Source organism: Astatotilapia calliptera, chromosome 3 (assembly GCF_964374335.1).
Source record: "Astatotilapia calliptera chromosome 3, fAstCal68.1, whole genome shotgun sequence".
Classification (NCBI taxonomy): Eukaryota; Metazoa; Chordata; class Actinopteri; order Cichliformes; family Cichlidae; genus Astatotilapia; species Astatotilapia calliptera.
Window position 1 is genome coordinate 2,939,641 of NC_137424.1, and position 20,480 is coordinate 2,960,120.

Sequence of the window (20,480 nt, forward strand, 5' to 3'; positions counted from 1 at the left end):
TCAGGTTCTTATATTTTGAGTTCTGGTGTGTTTTTCACAATTTTGAAGTGAGATTTGTGTTGTACAACTCAAATGGGATTTTTAAAGATGCACTTCATCTATCTAGCACAAGCGGAAAGGGGGGTCCGTTTAGTGTTGCAAAAATCTTGTTTGAAAAAATTGTCCTTCCAATTCACCTTTACCAGTATGTGTGTGTGTGTGTGTGTGTGTGTGTCTGTGTGTGTGTGTCTGTGTGTGTCTGTGTGTGTGTGTGTGTGAGAGTGTGTGTGTGTGTGTGTGTGTGTGTGTGTGTGTGTGTGTGTGTGTGAGAGTGTGTGTGTGTGTGTGTGTGTGTGTGTTCCAGATGTGACCCTGTGACCCCAAAGCTGGTGCTAAGAGTCCAGCGGTCCCCCTAACAAAGGGCTCTTATACTTAACCAGACACAGAGCAGGTGTCCTCCTACACCAGGGGTCTCAAACTCGCGGCCCGCAGGACGATAGTTTTTGGCCCCACCTTAATATGAAAATGTAATGCTAGTTTGATAATGTATGACACTTTACAGTGTTGTGGGCGGAGCTGAATTAACCCACCAATCAGGGTGGGATATGGATCTCAGGGGACACCAGCCGGGCTTGATGCAAGCAGGGAAACATTTCTCAATGAGTCAAAGTTCCAGCAGCGTTGCCCTGGAGTGTTTCTTTCTTTCCTGTGCCTGGCTGGCTTCCTCCTTTCTATTGGGCAAACGCCGACATTCGCCCCAGCGCGCTGCGTTCACAACACTTCAAAAAAAGTTGTTTTTTTAAGTTGCTGCCCAGCGGGACATTATACGTATATAGATTTATACACACGTCAGTGGGATTTAAAGTTATGTTTCCACAGAGAGAGATCTCATATTAACTCTCACAGTGATGCGTAGGCGGCGGATAAAAGAAAAGTCATGAACTCAATGCAGCCCAATTTAGTCTGCAGTCACATAGCGACACCTGTTCATCGGCAACAACAGTCCCCGGTAACCCGGACTAATTATAGGGTCGCACCGTAATTTGTGGCTCGATGTTTTTATTTGCATCACTCCGTTTGCATTGCAGCAAACATGAACATTACATATATTTCAATATAATGTAAAAGCATTCAAAACTACTAACATCAGAAACAGCTGATGTTATTTGTTATATGTCACGGTGTCGTTTCTGCTTCTTTCTCCTGTAACAACAGCCCGGCGCCGTGAGCAGTCTCCTGTTTTGCACTCAATATCCCTGCACTTTCTACCATCTGCAAACGGCACGGTGTTCGTGTCATCATGAAAGACATGAACATCGAGCGTAAAAACAAAGGAGACTGCTACCGGCTTTTTATCTGCCGATCGCCGTGCTACGGTTGCAAGAAAAAGAAGCAAAAATGACGTTCTCTACGCGTTGAGACGTTCCCCGTCCGTCGGCTAAACGCTTGATTGAAACTTCAATGCGACAGTGACACCAAGTAGAATTATAAATGTCACATAGCCCCAAACATGTCTTTTTCAAAGCCTGCGGTGAAGAGAAAGGTTGGTGATGAGCACCGACAATTTCAGGAAAAGTGGGAAATGCAATATTTCTTTGTTGAGCACAGGGGCACCCCGAACTGTCTCATTTGCACAGAGAAAGTTGCGCTGCACAAGGAATACAATTTGAAACGTCATTACACAACTAGACATGCTGAGCTGGATGCAAAATACCAGGGAGACGAGAGAGCGAACCGGGTTGCCAGTCTTAAAACAGATCTACTGAGGCAGCAAGATTTCTCCAAGAAAGCAACCAAAGAGAATAATGCAGCAGTCGGAGCCACGTGGTTAGTGAGATGATTGCTAAAGCAGGGAAGCCATTCACAGAAGGTGCATTTGTCTAAAAGTGCATATTGCAGGCTGCAAATATAGTCTGTCTGGGAAAGAAAGGTCAGTTTAGCAACATCAGCCTTTCTGCCAACACTGCAGCAGATCGCATTTCTGACCTGTCAAGTGACATTTATGACCCACTGTGTGAGAAAGCCAAATGTTTCAGTGTATACTCAGTCGCTCTTGATGAGACCACAGACATCACCGACACTGCCCAGCTCCCAATGTATGTCCGTGGTGTTGATGACAGCTTTGAAGTGATGGAGGAGCTGCTCACAGTAATTCCAATGCACGTCCAGACCACCGCTCAGCAGATATTTACAAGCTCTGTGATGCCATTGAGAATGTTGGTTTGCCATGGAAGAGGTTTGTTGGAATAACAACAGATGGAGCGCCATCAATGACAGGGAGGAAAAATGGACTGGTGGCACAAAACAAACTGGAAGAGGGAGGCGTGGAGGAGGCCATTGCTCTGCACTGCATCATCCATCAGCAGGTCCTTTGCAGCAAATGCCTGAAGTTTGACAATGTGATGTCTATTGTTGTGAAATGCATCAACCAAATCAGATCCAGGGGCTTAAAGCACCGAAGGTTCTGTGCTTTTTTAGAGGAAATGGAGTCAGAATATGGGGATGTGCTCGACTTCACTGAGGTACGTTGGCTCAGCAGGGGAAATGTATTAAAGAGACTTTTTGAGTTGAGAGCAGAAGTGAAGCCTTCATGGAGAAGGATGGAGTTAGTGTTCCTGTGCTAACTGATCCCAAATGGCTCATGGACTCAGCTTTTCTTGTTGATATGACACATGAGCTTAATGTACTGAACAAGACGTTACAAGGCCAGGGGCAACTTGTCAGTGCTGCCTATGACAACGTGAGAGCATTCTCCACAAAACTGGCGCTCTGGAAAGCTCAGCTCTCTCAGAAAAACCTTTGCCATTTCCCAGCATGCAAGGCACTCGTGGATGCAGGCACACCATTCAGTGCTGACGAGTATGTTGATGTCATTTTGAGGCTACAGGAGGAATTTGATCACAGATTTGCTGACTTCAAGACACACAGAGCCACCTTTCACATTTTTGCGGATCCCTTCTCCTTTGATGTGCAAGATGCCCCTTCTGTTCTTCAAATGGAGCTCATTGAGCTGCAGTGCAACTCTGAACTCAAAGCAACGTTCAGGGAGGTGAGTGGAAAAGCAGACAAGCTTGGACAATCTTTGAGAGAATTGAGCCCTAGTTTCCCTCGGCTTTCCCGAATGTTCAAGCGGACCATGTGCCTTTTCAGAATCAGAATCAGAATCAGAAAGGGTTTTATTGCCAAATGTTGAGCAGGTTTACAACATTAGGAAATTGCTGCGGTGCTTCAGTGCAAACATACTGTCATAACGCTTAAATAGACATGAAAATAAAAATAAGAATAAAAATTAAAAGTGCTAATTAGATAGATATATACATGATATATACATGAGTGCAGGTGGTGATCAGTGCAAACATGGAATGATGCAGTGAACACAGCGTAGGGTCACGTGTTAGTGGTGGGAACAGTCATACGGTTATTGTTATTGGTTATTGTTCATGTGTCCGACAGCAGAGAGGAAGAAACTGTTCTTATGGCGAGAGGTTCTGGTGCGGATGGACCGGAGCCTCCTGCCTGAGGGGAGCAGGTCAAACAGACTGTGTCCAGGGTGAGAAGGGTCAGCTGAGATCCGAGCTGCACGCCCCAGTGTCCTGGAGGTGTACAGGTCCTGCAAAGATGGGAGTCTGCAGCCAATCACCTTCTCAGCAGAGCGCACAACACGCTGCAGTCTCTGTTTGTCCCTGATAGTGGCTCCAGCGTACCACACGGTGATGGAGGAGGTGAGGATGGACTCGATGATTGCAGTGTAGAACTGCATCATCGTCCGTGTTGGCAGGTTGAATTTCTTCAGCTGCCTCAGGAAGTACATCCTCTGCTGGGCTTTCTTAATGACGGAGGTGATGGTGGGCTCCCACTTCAGGTCCTGGGTGATGGTGGTACCCAGTGTGATATTATTCTGTTATCATATGTTACCTTATATATGTAATCAAAATAGTTGAAGTATGTTAATTGCTGTAGATCATATTATACCCTTTAATATAGAGTGTGTGATTAGTATGTAGTTTTAGTTTGCATTATACTTCTGACTTAAAAGAGTGTGAAAATCATTCGATCTATTGGTTTGACCTGCATTACTCAACACTGTTGAATGTATTACACTGTTTCTTGACATTTCATACTGCTGAATCATGAAGAGAATGTTGTGTGCAGAGGACCTTGTGTAGATAATAGAAGAAACAGACCACATTCCTTTTGTGAAGAGCAGAAAGACAGGGAGCCGAGGTCATAACTTAGGCGCCGAAAGAGAGGAAGAATGTGAATGTTTAGGCTTTTACGACTAGGTGGGGGCCACTAGAGGGTATAAAAAGCTGAGTAACCCGTCACCATTTTGAGACTTGCTGTGACCCTCTGCAGGCAGCTCTCCCCATCATGATGGTTCTAATGCTCATAAGTATTGAAATGTACGGAAATAAATGATTGTTGATTGAGCATTTATACACCGAGTATTGTCCTTCCTTCAGCCCAAAGATTCAAAGAATTGGGAGATTTCAACACCAGGAAGCGGAATGAGTCCACAGAGGTGATGGGGGTGTCAGACAGGATGATGGGGGGGAGTGGAGCTGTGTGCTTCCTGAAGTCCACAATAATCTCCACTGTCTTCTGAGCATTCAGCACCAGGTTGTTGTGGCTGCACCAGGACACCAGACGTTCAACCTCCCTCCTGTAGGCAGACTCATCCCCGTCCGAGATGAGTCCAATAACGGTGGTGTCATCTGCAAACTTGATTAGCTTGACAGACTGGTGGGTGGAGGTGCAGCAGTTGGTGTACAGGGAGAAGAGCAGAGGAGAAAGAACACAGCCCTGAGGGGAGCCGGTGCTGATGGTCCAGGAGTCCGAAACATTCTTTCCCAGCCTCACATGCTGCTTCCTGTCCGTCAGGAAGTCAGTGATCCACCGGCAGATGGGATCAGGCACATTCATCTGGGAAAGCTTGCCTTGGAGATGGTCTGGAAGGATGGTGTTGAAGGCAGAGCTGAAGTCCACAAACAGGATCCTGGCGTAGGTTCCTGGGGAGTCCAGATGCTGCAGGATGAAGTGTAGGGCCATGTTGATGGCGTCATCTACAGACCTGTTGGCTCTATATGCAAACTGCAGGGGATCTAGGAGGGGGGCCATGAGGGTCTTGAGATAGGAGAGAACCAGGCGCTCAAATGACTTCATGACCACAGATGTCAGAGCCACGGGTCTGTAGTCATTTAGTCCAGTGATCCTAGGTTTCTTGGGGACAGGGATTATGGTAGAGGACTTGAAGCAGGCAGGCACATGACATGCCTGCAGTGAGGAGTTGAAAATGCCAGAAAACACTGGGGCCAGCTCGTTTGCACAGTGTCTGAGGGTGGCAGGAGACACATCGTCTGGGCCGGGAGCTTTTCGAGCATTCAGATTCTTAAACTGCTTCCTCACATCTGCTTCATGAATATGAAGAGTTGTGGTGGGAGGAGGTGGTGTGAAATCCTCTTTTGTGTGGGGTGAGGAGGGGGGTGTTGTAGGTGAAGTGTTTGAAGGTGGTGATGGCTCTATGGAGGGGGGAGAGGTGGGGGAATGAGTGTCTAAAGTGTCTCTATTGTTGGGGCCGTTGGAGGTGTGAAGGCTGCCTGATGGCTCGTCAAAACGACAGTAGAAGTCGTTGAGGGTGTTGGCCAAGAGCAAGTCATCAGTGGAGTGGGGGGTTTTAGGCTTGTAGTTGGTGATATTCCTAAAACCTTTCCACACAGAGGCCGAGTCATTCTCTGAGATCTGCTGCTGCATTTTCTCAGAGTGCTGATGTTTAGCAATGTCCACTTCTTTAGTGAACCTGTACATGGCCTCTCTGTAGCAGACCCTGTCTCCGCTTCTGAACGCCTTTCTCTTTTCCAGCCACAGCTTTTTGAGTTTAGGAGTAAACCAGGGTTTGTCATTGTTATAACTCACCCTGGTGCGTGATGGCACAATGCTGTCCTCACAGAAGTGGATATAGGAGGTGATAGTGTCCGTAAACTCATCCAAGCTGTTAGAAGCAGCCTTCATTGTGTCCCAGTCTGTAGACTCCAAACACGTGCAAAGCTCCTCCACAGCCTCGTTGCTCCACAGTTTTTTGGTCCTCACGACAGGTTTGGAGAGCTTCAGCCTCTGTCTGTACGCGGGGATTAAGTGGATCATGACGTGGTCAAAAAGTCTGAGTGAAGCGCGAGGCACCGCACGATAGGCCCCGCTGATCGTGCTTTTTGGTAGCACATAGGCTACTTGTGCGAAAAGCTCTTCTCCACTTTGAACTTCAATAAGTCCAAGTACAGATCCAGACTTACGGATGATCATCTTCAAGACATACTGAGGGTCGCAACTGCTTCCTCCCTCAGGCCAAATCTGGCTCGGCTATGCGAGAGGAAACGCTGCCAGGTCTCTAGCAGCAAGGAGTAGGCAAGAGAAGCCATGTTCAGAAGAACAGTTCATTTTCTACAGTGTTCCATTCATGTTCAGAAGAAGGTTATAGAACTGTTAATACAGACATTTCAATCTAAATACAGCAGATATAGAAGACTGAAAAAAACACAAGTTCACTGACTAAAAATATCTTATTATTGTTTTATTTATGTATTACAGATTGATTTATTTTCTTATTTATTCTTAATTTGTTCATTTATTTTTCATATTTTGTGTTAAAAAACAAAAATAAAGAGATTTGAGAAGATTGGAATTTTTTAACCATGCCTTTCTTGTAGAAAACCTAATGCAGCCCAGCCTCACCCAGACTCTGCCTGCAGCGGCCCCCAGCTAGAGTTTGAGACCCCTGTCCTACACCATAAATCAGTAAGAGAGGGTACGACCTCTCTCATGGCCCCAAGTGGTGTGTGCATGCCAGACCACTCTGGAAGGCACACAGAGTCTTTACAGACTACTCAGGATCAAACCTCTATCATCATGCAATCGATTATACAACTCTAAGCATATATGAGTAAATATTTCTAAGCATAAATGACAAACAACAATATAAACCTTACAGCTGGTTTTAATAACAGAATTTATTTGTTTCTCAAATGAGAAAGAGCTATCAAGAAACACTCCTAAATCTTTAGTTCTTAACTTTTCCAGTGGGCCACGGTCAACATCATCTGCTAATGCTAAACAGGCTGCCGTTATTAACTAATGCTAATTTGATGTGAATTAGCATTATGCACTAATGCTAACACTTTTTAACAATGTGAGTAGCTAATGCTAACACTATTTCCCTTAACTTTATAACAATGTGAACAACTAATGCTAACACTCTTTTTCCTAGCATTACAACATCTGAGCTGCTAATGCTAAGTAGGCTGCCATTAGCACCTACGTCTAATTTAAGGCAAATACGCATTAGAACCTAATGCTCATATCGTTTCCCTTTGCTTTATAGCAATGTGAGCAGCTACTGCTAAAAAGCATTAGCTAATAACAGCAGTCTAATTTAATGCAAGTTAGCATCATTTGCATGATGTAAGGAGTTAATGCTAAGTATGCTGCCATTAGTGGCTAATTCTAATTAGGGGTGAATAATTATTACAAGCTAATGCTAATATCGGTTTCTCTTCCCTTTTAACAATGTGAGCAGCTAGTGCTAGGTAGGCTGAAGCTAGCAGCTAATGCTAAAGCTAAAGATAATTTGATGTGAATTAGCATTACATTAGTGCGGAGTTAATGTTAACTAGACTGCCATTAGCAGGTAATGCTAATTTTAGGTGAATCCGGTTGTTCAGTCTGACGTCACTAGCCGTGTCTGGGTCTAAACTCCGCTGCAGGTCCATATATCAAACGATCACTATGGCATTACTGAGAGTTGAAAAACTGTCTAAAGTCTTTCATCTTTAATAAAACAATCAGCGTTCTGCTCTACCAGGTGTAACAATTGAGTTTAACATCCAGGCATCCATGAAAATGGAATTTATGACATTTAACGGAGTTAGAAGTTAGCAGGGAGTTAGCTCGCTAGCTTCTATCTAAATACAATATAGCATGTCCTGACTGCGGGGTTTTGGAAACAAATTAAAACGTACAACTCTGCTATCACTTCCAGCATAAATGAAGACGGAAAACTAAACAGCAGTGACGTTTGTAGGGTTACTGAAGTTGGGCTAGCTGGTATATAATGATGTGCTACGTGACCGCTAGCGACACAGCTATGTTAGCATAATATAAACAAGCTAACTTTTTTTCCACTCAAAAAAAGTTAATGTGAGTGTTCTTGGTGGTCAGGAACAAATGTAATCGCATGGCAGGATGCTGTAAAAGGACCAAACTTCAGCCAGGAGAGCAACTGAGATAATCCATCCACAATACGAGGGTTAGTCATTCATATACTGCTGCATGGGCTGGGCTGTAGTTACATCCTAAGGTTTTAAAAACTGAGCTTAAATAAATGATTAGCGGTAATAAAAGCCGAGGGAGTTCAACAGTGATCGCTGACTGTTTTAGGAGCTTTTTGAGATTAAATAGAAGAAAATACATAACATTAAACATGTTAACAACACAAAAGCCATATTAAACGCAGACTACTTTAGACCCGGAAGTAGGATTCGTCGCGTCATCACTGAACAACCGGATAGGAATTGGCAGCTAATGCTAATACCATATTTTCTTGCTTTAGCCCTTTAAAACTGGTCAGAGTGGGCACACTCCGTTTTGCGCAACTATTTTTAAATCCCGGTAGCACTGTAACCACGTGAGCTAGCGCAATAATTTTTTTTGCATATGAAACCTGAGGAGTTGTACTTACATCTTATGCCATCAGCTTGTCCTAGGTTACAGTTTCCTTCCACATATGCTTAGGACTCATATTGTACTGCTGGAAATAGTTTATTTTGATGCATATGCTGTTATTTTGCAAATTTGCAGTATAATATTTATTTTCGTTTTTCCTGCAGTATATAAAAATTGGTGTATTTCAAAAATAAAACTATGAAGGCACTCAAAATAAATTTCCTGTGGTGGGAAACTATTTTGTGCAACCTTTTTGTATTTACAGTTTTGAGGGATAAGCCTCTTAAATTTCTCTAACTAGAAATATATGTTAAAAAAACAAAAATGATTTTCAATTTTTTTGTAGTTTATTGCACTTTTTGGCAATTTATGTAATTACTATGCACTTAATACATACATATTATTAAAATTTAGGCTGTAATGGTTGTATTGATGTATAGCAACTTGAAATGCTCCCAAAAATGGCTCTACAGCATGTAAAAATATAATATAAGCTCTGGCGGACTTGGTTCTATGGTAGGTCTTAAAGGGTTAAATCAATATCAGTAGCTAATCCGATTGTTCAGTCTGACGTCAGGTGAAGTCATTTTTATGCACTTAAGAGCTGCTTTGAATTCAAACATTACAAACTGAACATTAGAACTATCCTCTTCTCCAGGATTTTCCTGATTTAACATTTCAATATGATTCATTTTTGTTCTCTACACCTGCCGTCATCACTTCAATTATTCCCACTGTGGATTTGATCATATTGTTTGCCCAGCATCTCTACATTTTCCCATCCATACGACCTGTAGCTCATTAATACTATTAATACTGGAAACTGCTGTTGAAGCCTGATGGTGACACTTTCTGGTGAAGAAGTGAATTGCAGTAACAGGACTGGCTGGCTTATGATACACTGGACATTTCCAGCACTTTGTTTTCTCTGCTCACAGACAACACAGATACACGCATGTATATACAGCCCACGTCCAGCTCTGCATGCACTCCTGCTGCTCCATTTCTATAGAGAATAAACAACGTAACACAATCATTCCCCATTGTTTTCAACTCAACCAGCTGCATTTAATGAAGGAGTTTGAATTTACTTTACAACAGCTGCTGTTGTTTCCTGTCTGCATTCATGTTCTTAACTGTACTCCACACATTCTGAAATGGTGTAGTTCTTCCTAAAGTACTGCAGTATTCCTGCCAGTACATCCTCTTAGTTTTCCTAACTGTTTCCTCTGATGCTCGTTGCTATTTTTTCCTCAATGCAAATTCATGCTAAGCTCCTTGATATCCATCCCTGTTTCTAAACCTGTAATAATTGCTTTAATGTGTCTTTGGCCTAATTATGAGTCTGTCCACATGTTTGTAGTTCCCCACTTGCTTTGGTTTCTTAGCTCTGATTCTCTCAAATTTATCCTTGAAATCATTTACTGGCATCTCTCCCTCTCACTCCCACTATCCCCAGAACACCAGAGTATTCATCTCCTGGCCTCTTTACATTTTCTCCAATCATCCCTGTTTCTAGAGTCTCGCCCCATCTGCAGGCAGTCCAAGAGAAACTGCCTCTGCCATTTTCTTCTTCTTAATCTTTGATTTTTCTCTTCACTTTCTCCATTGGGTCTTCTTAGACGCACTTTCCAGAAAGCAGCAACATTTTTTGTGCCCCATTTTTCAAATTGTGCATCTTACTTCAGCTTAATGTGTTTCCTGTTTTGTTTTTACACAGGTCATGTAAAAGAAATCCTACCAGAGACTCGACAAAGCTGAACTGAAAGACAGCACGGGCAATAAATCAGAGCAGCACAGAACTTAAGCACACATATATAAGGTGATTTAACAAATCATGTCTGTTGTAAATGAGTAAGCCATTTATCGACCTGACTCAGGTTTTAAAATCATCATCAGAAAAGACTGAATCCTGACCTGAGAATCCCAAGTGTACACTTTGGACTTTCCACTGCAGAAAATAGAAGCTTCAGTCCTGAATCCTGCAGGTTGTTGTTACCCAGATCCAGCTCTGTCAGATGGGAGGACTGGGAGCTCAGGACTGAGGACAGAGCTTCACAGCTTCTGTCTGACAGGTTACAGCCACTCAGTCTTAAGAAAGGATGACAAGAAGACATGAAACACTTGTGTTAAAGTATATTCATGGTGCCATGAGGAGCTACTACATTTACAATATTTCAACACTGTTTCAGGAGACGCTGGAATCCTTATTGCCTCATGTTACAAAAGACAAATGTGGCAGTTTACTGTGACTTGCATGGATTCATTAAAAAAAAAAAAACATACACACAATGTTAATTTTTTCCAAATGAAATTGATTAAATGATGTTAATTGATGAAAAAAAATTGATATCGCTTGATCTGACCTCAGCGTTTCCAGTTTGCAGTATTGACTCTTTATCCCAGCAGACAGAAGCTTCACTCCTGAATCCAGCAGGTTGTTGTTACCCAGGTCCAGCTCTGTCAGACGGGAGGACTGGGAGCTCAGGACTGAGGACAGAGCTTCACAGCTTCTGTCTGACAGGTTACAGCCACTCAGTCTGAAATCAAGCGGGAAGGGAGACAAGATCAACCAAACAAATCAGAGCTTTATTGCTTTTTTGTTGTTTTTAAGCAGAAATCAGTGAGGTGCTGGTAGATTCTGTTCCTTTGGTTTATTACCCAACAACACACACATACACTAATATTTGTGACTTTTGTAATAGTAGCATTTACAATGCAAAGCAACAGCAATCACAGATTGAAGGGGCCTGAATAAAACTACAATGCAGTGATTTTTAAGATAACCTGCTCTTCCAATTTCCAACAACACATTTCTCCAACCTTACAGTTAAAATAATTCTTCATCTCATACTGAATCTTGGTGCACCTCCCCCAGTTTATTAAAATGAAGAGGTACTGAAGTTGCTGTAAGTGATGTGTGATGCCACTGATTTCCTTCCTGATCCAATACAAAGTAAAATTCAGGCTGGTATCTGCGATACTGATGAAAACTATTCCTTCAGAATCAATACAAGACATAAGAAAATATATTTTGTATAACATAAAAAGCCTGAATTTTAAAATAATCAAAAACAGATGTGACTGAAAATAATAAAACTGAGAAACATTTTATTGCCATTGCTACAGGCCATTCGATCCTTTTACAACCATTGCAAGAGCTTGGTTGGCATAGCCGGCAATACGTTGGATAGTAATAAGTCCGGTGGGTGATGGGCTCCACCAGGGCTGCCCTTTGTCACCGATTCTGTTCATAAATTTTATGTTTAAAGGCTGTATCCAAAGTTCATTCAAGTTACAATATTGTGGTCAAAAGTTCTCCTTTTTTCTTTTATACTATACAACTACGCTGGCTCATGGTTTTAGGACATGGATCTGTCATGGAAGAAATCTATGACCACTTTTAATCAACATTTTAAAAATAAACATGATCACAGATTTACTCACAGAGCCTTGTTGGAGGCTTTGACCACTGGCAGCAGCCTCAGAAGAGCCTCCTCTGAAGCAGAGTATTTCTTCAGGTCAAACACATCCAGATCTTCTTCTGATGACAGTAAGATGAAGTTCAGAGCTGACCACTGAGCAGGAGACAGTTTACCTGTGGCGAGACTTCCTGAAGTCCTGTATTGCTGGATCTCCTCCACTAGAGAACGATCATTCAGTTCATTCAGACAGTGGATGAGATTGATGCTTTTCTCTGCAGACAGATTCTCACTGAGCTCCATCTTGATGTAGTGGACTGTTTTCTGATTGGTCTGTGAGTTACTTCCTGTCTGTGTCATCAGGGCTCGTAAGAGAGTCTGACTGGTCTGCAGGGAAAGACCTAGGAGGAAGCGGAGGAACAAGTCCAGGTGTCCATTTGGACTCTGTAAGGCCTTATCCACAGCACTCTGGTAGAAGGGTTTCTCTGAATATTCTGTTGTTTCAGACTTCTTGGAGATTGTTTGTTGTTCTTCCAGCAGATTGAATCCAGAGTTGATGAAGGTCAGATGGACATGAAGAGCAGCCAGAAACTCCTGAACACTGAGATGGATGAAGCAGAACACCTTGTCCTGGTACAGTCCTCTCTCCTCTTTAAAGATCTGTGTGAACACTCCTGAGTACACTGAGGCTGCTCTGATATCGATGCCACACTCTGTCAGGTCTGGTTCATAGAAGATCAGGTTTCCTTTCTGCAGCTGATCAAAAGCCAGTTTTCCCAGTGACCCAATCATCTTCCTGCTCTCTGGACTCCAGTGTGGATCCGTCTCAGCTCCTCCATCATATTTGATCTTCTTCACTTTGGCCTGAACCACCAGGAAGTGGATGTACATCTCAGTCAGGGTCTTGGGCAGCTCTCCTCCCTCTCTGGTTTCCAGCACATCCTCCAGAACTGTAGCAGTGATCCAGCAGAAGACTGGGATGTGACACATGATGTGGAGGCTTCGAGCTTTCTTGATGTGGGAGATGATCCTGCTGGCCTGCTCCTCATCTCTGAATCTCTTCCTGAAGTACTCCTCCTTCTGTGGGTCAGTGAACCCTCTGACCTCTGTCACCATGCCAACACAGTCAGGAGGGATCTGATTGGCTGCTGCAGGTCGTGTGGTTATCCAGAGGCGAGCAGAGGGAAGCAGTTTCCCCCTGATGAGGTTTATCAACAGCACATCCACTGAGGTGGACTTTCTAGGGTCAGTTAGGATTATAGTTTTGTGGAAGTCCAGAGGAAGTCGACACTCATCCAGACCATCAAAGATGAACACAACCTGGAAGTCTTCAAAGCTGCAGATTCCTGCTTCTTTGGTTTCAGTAAAGAAGTGATGAACAAGTCCCACCAAGCTGAACTTTTCCTCTTTCAGCACATTCAGCTCTCTGAAAGTGAATGGAAATATGAACTGGATGTCCTGGTTGGCTTTGTCTTCAGCCCAGTCCAGGCTGTATTTCTGTGTTAAGACTGTTTTCCCAATGCCAGCCACTCCCTTTGTCAGCACTGTTCTGATTGGTTCGTCTCTTCCAGGTGAGGCTTTAAAGATGTCTTCTTGTCTGATTGTTGTTTCTGGTCTGTCTGGTTTCCTGGATGCTGTTTCAATCTGTCTGACCTCATGTTCATCATTGACCTCTGCAGTCCCTCCCTCTGTGATGTAGAGCTCTGTGTAGATCTGATTCAGGAGGGTTGGGTTTCCTGCTTTAGCGATGCCCTCAAACACACACTGGAACTTCTTCTTCAGGGTGGATTTAAGGTTACGCTGACAACGTCCACTGGGAGTTCCTTTAGAAATAAAGAAAAATATATATATTGAATTTAAGTACTTATCAAGGGTACATGACCATTTCTTTCCTGCCAAATTAAGTGCTTTTGAAGAATCAGGTCAAGTTCTTGCAACATTATGAAATTTTAGTTTTTCCATTAGCTGATATATTTATAGATATCTTCTTACTGCTCAGTAGATGATCAGCCTGCTTATTCAGCTTCATTCTCTTCAGGATGTTTGCTGTGATCTTCACAAATGACTCCTTGCTTGAATTATTATAGTTGAACTTTTTCATTTGTTTTGAACCGAGTTTAGGCTCACACTTTTGATATGACTCTAGAAAAACAAACAAAACATAATAACAGATCCATCACAGTATTATTAAGCTGTTGCATGGTTTGTTTTTTGTGTGTCTGTCTTTTTTTTCAGCATCATGTGTAACTGAAGCCTTTTTTGTATTTATTAATAATTCACCATCACATCATGTCAGATGTTTAAGTTACTTCATGAGAAATTTTAACTAAGTAAATGGGTGTTAAAGTAATGTTTTTCTGTATATTTAACCAGTTTGTAGACATCAAAGCCCTGTTTATTTTTTATTTTAGCAAAACATCCTCTGAGGCAAGAATAAATCAACTAATTAGCAAAAACAAAAGAAAGAAAGAAAACATGTTTGACATAAATTAAATTAATATATAATTACAAATTATATCCCCAAATTACAACAATTGCCACTTGAAGGAACTTTATATTGTTAGATAAAAAACCTATAAAAACAACAAGAAGAATTAAGATTTATAATTATACCAGTATATACAAGTCAGGAGTACTTATACACTAAGGGTTGATAAAGTGGATGATAAATAGGTAAATGTAATCATCAACAGTCAAAAAGAAAAACCAAACTAGACAAAAAGTCGGTAGCAGGTAGACAGAAGTTAAAATAAATTAACTAATATAGGAAGTATGAGACAGTGGGATCACCTAAAGCTTAATGAAGATTACATTTAATTTAAAACTCAAAACTGAAACTAAAACAAGAAACCATCAAAACAAGTACCTAGAAGTGCAAAACCAGAACCACATTGTTTTGGTTTTGATTGAATTGACCGCTGCCTTTGAAACAGTAGCCCACAATATTCTAATATCTTGATTAAATGTCCTAGTGGGCATTAGTGGCACTGAACTTAAATGCTTTAGGTATTATCTGGCAGAGAGAACTTTCTCTGTGAACCTTCTTAGTTCTGATTTTTTTGCTGCTTGTTGGACATGTAGCCTACCAGGGGGTTAATTTTAGGACAATCGCTATTTTTTTCCCCCTTTCTTTACATTTTAAATGGACTGATTGATATATACTGCTTCTCTACTCTCCCAGAACACTCACAGCAACAAAACAGAGGTGATAATGTTTGGGCCTAGTGGCCCATATGAGTCCTTTTTTGTTGCTTTGGGAAGATACCGATTCACAAGGTCCCGAATCGATTCGATCCACGACTCGATTTAATTCGATTCACTTCGATTCGATTCGATTCGAATTGAATCTGGGAAATTTTGACAGTCAGAAATCAGTACATTTGCATATTTTTGTATCTATAAAAAGGAAGCTGACACACGCAAGACTTTATCAAAGGTGTGAGCATCACAACAGATGCCTTTGTGTCAAAGTAGCTGAAGATAAAACACAGAAAAACATGAAGGTGATTTTCCAGGCCTGGGATTTTATATTCTGCAGTACATCAAAAATGAAAGAAAACCATTAATCAACGTATGAACCTCTGATGTTACAGCGGTTTTATTAGAGACACGGCTGAGCGTTTTGCATAATTTTAAAAAGTTTAAATTTGTTCAGTATTGAATGGCAGAAATTAGGTTTTCTTTTCGGAAGAATGTAAAAGGAAAAAAAAACAGCAGCAGACAGGCTGTAAACAACGGTAGACTTGTGCGTAACAAGCAAGCGAATAATGCAGAAAACAGATTTTTAGACAGGAAACTGTTCTTGAAGTACAGAGAGAGAGAGAGAGCTGTGCATGAAGTGTGATTTTATTGTGGTGGAAGCAAAACAGTAAAAGTCAGAGGGAATTCATGATGATTGATTGATTGATTGATTGATTGATTGATTGATTGATTGATTGATTGATTGGTAATTTATTTCAACATGTGAACGATATACAGGTACATTTAGAAATGAAAATAAGAGAGAAAAAAATACTATACAAAATACATACAAAAAAAAGTTCTGATTAATTTACATGTTGAAAGGGAGTGGGAAGAAGTAAACACTTATTTAATCCCACCCCTTTGCCATAAAATATCAGTTAATATTTAGTCAGCTTCCTTACTGATATAATGATGTTTATGTTGCTGCTGGTTCGGTCAGTAGTGTTTGGAGAGAGATCAAACTAACAGCTTTAGAATCAGCACAAAAAGGGCGTGAACACAAAGCATGGACCCGCCGACACACCAGAATCAGCGAGCTGTCGGCTTTCAGCCCCAACCGTGTCAGGTGAGAAAGGCGACATCTCACTGATTCTGGTCCGCGCTGTGTGTTTACGTCTTTGTGCAGAATCTGTGTTCCTGCTCTCATTTACTGTCTTAGCTGTTTGGTGGTTGTTGAAATTTTGTGAGGTTTCACCTGAGATTCTGGCGTTTCGGGCAAAATAAATTTAGATTAAAAAATCGATTCAGGATTTTAATGAATTGATTTCACGTCATCCAAGCCAGAATGGATTTTAATCGATAAATCGATTATAAAAACCCACCCCTAATTATTACCAACCTTGGGTTTAATTTGGACAGTGATTTTAAACTGGAAAGTAAATTATAATTGTTGTCTAGTTTTTCAAAGTATAGCGTTTTTTATTTTAGGCAACTGACAGCAGTGAAATGTTTTCTTTCAAATTCAACATTTTTATTTGTCACACACACAACCACACACACAGTACAACATGTGGTTTCTAGGCAGCACTTTGAAACAGTGATCCATACTTTTATTTCATCCCATCTGGACTACTCTGATTGACTTTATGTGGGAGTCAGTCATTACTCTCACATGCTCAGCTGGTTCAAAACACCGCTGCATGAAGAACCTATAAAAGAGAGCATGTTACCCCTGTCTTAGCCTCGCTCCACTGGCAGCCTGTATATTTTAGAGTTCATTTTCAAATTGTTGTGTTTAGTTTTACATTTTTCACAGTCTTGCCCTGCCTTACCTTCTTCACGCCTACACACCTCATCAGTCAGCTGACCAGCTCACTCAGATATCCTTCTCTATCATTGTTCATAAGTTATGGACTAACTTGCTGTTACATGTTAGAGAGCCCCCTTCACTGTCCACTTCAAAAACACATCTTAAAACCCATTTTATTCTTTTTGACCCAGTGAGACTCGGTCTGTTTTAGTTATTTGACCTTTTTTATTGTTTTTTTATATCACATGTATTGTTATTACTTAGTATCAATGTACAGCACTTTGTGTCACCTATGGCTGTTTTAAAGTGTATTATAATTAAAGATAGTAGGTAGGTAACTGCTGTTATACTTATGGGCAACTGTTCATTAACTGGGGCTCAGAGCTTAGTTACACTGCAGAGCTGAGGATACAGAGATGCCACATGGAAACAACCTGAGTTCCTATTAGTCAGTGCAGGCTTCATGTGTTTCTACCTTACCAATGGCTCCTGAGACAAACTAAGGAATTATTACCTTGTGATAAACAGGATGAAGATGCCTGGGCTGAGGGTTTCCCTGTTGGAGTAAAGGGCACCATGAATAAGGAACAGTTTGTTTAACAATGAAGACCTGCATGGCTTCAAAATACTCTAAATATAATCTCCAAAAGTTGATTCTGTTCATCTGGACGTAGTGTTTTCTGGGAGAAACGTGTCGTCACTCACCCAAGTGACTTCTTCAGTCTCAGCTGACTGCAGGTTTCAATCTTATAAACAGTACATTTGGATATTGACTGAAACCAGCGCACTGAAGGAACAATGGGCTGGGAGGGCAGTGTCTTCATCGTAATTATGCAAAATCTCATGACCACTGATCAATAACCATGAGTCCCATTGACAGAGTTGGGGAATGGCTGCAATCACAGCATGTAAGATGGTGACAGATGTACGAAACGTTTCTCCCACTGAAAACGCTACATTCAGATGAAAAACAAATCAACTTTTGGAGATTTACTTACCTGCATGATTGAGCATGCATCAAGATGTCTAAATATAATATTTGTACTCAAACAAATTTAGAAGAGAAAAGACACACAATTGAAAGTTCAGACTAAAACAGCCTCAGTTTTCCATCCATAAACTGTGACAGTGTTGTCCTGATACTGCACTGAGTCATGTCTTTTTTCTCTGACTGACCTTCATTCATCTTCTTTAAAATCAACTCTGCCACCTCCATTACATGGTGAGTAGTGTATGTCTCCACCATAAGATCCACTGTTCCATGACGTCCATCCTTCCTTCCGTTCTCCAGTCGGCTCTTTTTGATGGTTGTGAAATCACCTCCGGGTCCTTTTTCCAGGTACCAGTGGAAGAGTTTCAGCTCCTCTTCTCCCAAATCTTCCAGCCTGTTCAACAACTGCTCCTCAACAGATTTTTCCATCTTTCAACTGTAAAACATGAGAGAGAACATGAATCTCATCACATGTATTTACTGTATGTATCTCATCACATGTATTTACATCATATGTATTTACTTATTTAGAATATTTTGAGTTTGAGTTCAGGTTTTGTTCTCAGAGCTTTTATTGAGCCATAATGTCTCCTTTTACCTCTTGAGCCCCAGCGCCCCCAGTACAAAGGGGGTGAACTGCCATTTAATGCAAATATGGACACGTATCCACAAAAAGCTCAGATTTCACCCAAAGAATTCACATCAGCTCACACACACTTTCTACCTGCAGAGGAAACACAAATCATTCATGTGCACATCAGCTGAAATCCTCCTTTCATCATGTGTGCTGTCCAAATATCAGCTGCTTCTTTCCTGCTTCATCTCAGTGTCAGCTGAATGCAGTCAGACAGCAGTGTGAGGCAGAGGAAGCTGCCATCAGCTGCTCTGCTATCAGTCCACTAGATGTAAACTACTAGAGTAAAGTTTTTAAATAATTCTGTTTCTGTGTCACTAAATAAAGTTTTTAGGGGAAGACATGGATGTGTAAACTTCAAATATCTGCTTTAAAACATATTTTGAAAACATATATTTGCTCTGGCAGGAAACATGAAACCAGGTAACCACCCACTAAGCAGGAAATATTAATCACAGTGAGAGTAAAGGAGGTAAAGGGCTGTGACGTCATCACGTACGCTGCGTCCTCTGTGGGCTCTGAGTGAACTCAAAGTACAAACTACAAGTACACAAACACGAACGTAGCTCAGAGTGGCGGACACACTCGGCCTCGTTGGCCCAGCTGTGAGTCCGTTACCGTGAACTATGGAGCGGCAGATTTGTGCTGAACTAAGCTGCACACAGCTGATGTTAGCCAGGAAACATTACACACTTACTTTAATGGAGAGACCGGAAATACAAACACACACAGTTTGTTGTGTGAAGAAATCAAACACAAGCTGAACAAGCAGTAAAGTTCCTAAAGACAAACTGTTAAAGGAGGAAACAAAGCAAACTTACAGTTTCTTCACACACCAACAACAAGCTCCACTCCACGAAGTTCAGGAAGTGAAAGGCAAAAAAACCACAAAAAACCACAAAAAACTAGAAAATAAACTATCACGTTTTGAGTTGAAAACAGTGACAACAGATACAAAATGACATAGTTCATAATAAAAAATGACTGAATCTTCTAAATCCAGTGGATGATGTTCAGGTTGTGTTTGTGCTGATTACAGAACCATGTGATGTGATGACTGCAGTGAAGAAGAGCAGCATATACTGTCACACAGCCCCGATAGCAACATGACTCTGGACCAGATCTGTAGACCAGGGGTCTGTTTCAGAAAGCGGGTTCAGAAAACTCAGAGTGAAAAACGATACTCAGGGTTGAGTAACCCCGAACTGTCCAACTCGGAATATTCGGTTTCAGAAAGGCTGATAACAAGTAGTTCAATCAACGCGGAGTTGCTTTAACCCCAAGTGAAGCGCGCGCACGAGGATACATAAAGCCCTGATTAGTGGAGCACAGATTAAGCGAGTCACCATGGAGACGGAGGGAAAGAAGGCGCGGTCAATGTATTTTACAGCGCTTGACGGCGAAATTCTGATGGCAGCATATGCCGATAACATGCAAATTTTGGAGAAAAAAAGTAACACAGCCTCAGCTGCCAAAGAAAGGGAGCATGCATGGCAAAACATAGCCGACAGAGTCAATGCGTGAGTGTTAATTTAAACATTGATCTAGGGATTTCCACCCATTTAACACGTTATTTTATTATATTTTATTTGTTATTTTATACATTTTATGTTGTGATGTGATGTGAGCGCAGGTGCAACCCAACAGGCCCCAAACGTTCCTGGCAGCAAGTAAAAATGAAATATAAAAATATAGTCCAAACAGGTAAGGTGTAATTGTATTATGAGCCATAGTGCTTGGTCTGTTTGT

The 20,480-nt window shown here is 41.6% G+C and overlaps 2 protein-coding genes across 5 annotated transcripts in view; both read right to left on the reverse strand.

Moving 5' to 3' along the window:
• The window catches only part of LOC113016285 (phospholipase D1-like), a 386,460-nt gene that overhangs the window by 123,848 nt on the left and 242,132 nt on the right, over window positions 1-20,480 (reverse strand). The window lies entirely within an intron of this gene.
• LOC145423725 (NLR family CARD domain-containing protein 3-like) overlaps window positions 1-20,480 on the reverse strand; it is a 149,022-nt gene that overhangs the window by 29,353 nt on the left and 99,189 nt on the right. The window contains exons 1-7 of one of the 4 annotated variants that reach the window (XM_080296479.1): window positions 19,553-19,836; window positions 18,283-18,533; window positions 17,621-17,662; window positions 14,106-14,255; window positions 12,139-13,936; window positions 11,058-11,231; window positions 10,609-10,782 (exon numbers count right to left, since the gene is read on the reverse strand). In XM_080296479.1, coding sequence (XP_080152605.1) covers window positions 10,609-10,782; window positions 11,058-11,231; window positions 12,139-13,936; window positions 14,106-14,255; window positions 17,621-17,662; window positions 18,283-18,526 — 2,582 coding nt within the window. In that variant the 5' untranslated portion in view covers window positions 18,527-18,533; window positions 19,553-19,836. Of the gene's footprint in view, window positions 1-10,608; window positions 10,783-11,057; window positions 11,232-12,138; window positions 13,937-14,105; window positions 14,256-17,620; window positions 17,663-18,282; window positions 18,534-19,552; window positions 19,839-20,480 lie in introns of those variants that run through there. The other 3 variants (XM_080296483.1, XM_080296486.1, XM_080296489.1) reach the window with 3 other exon arrangements.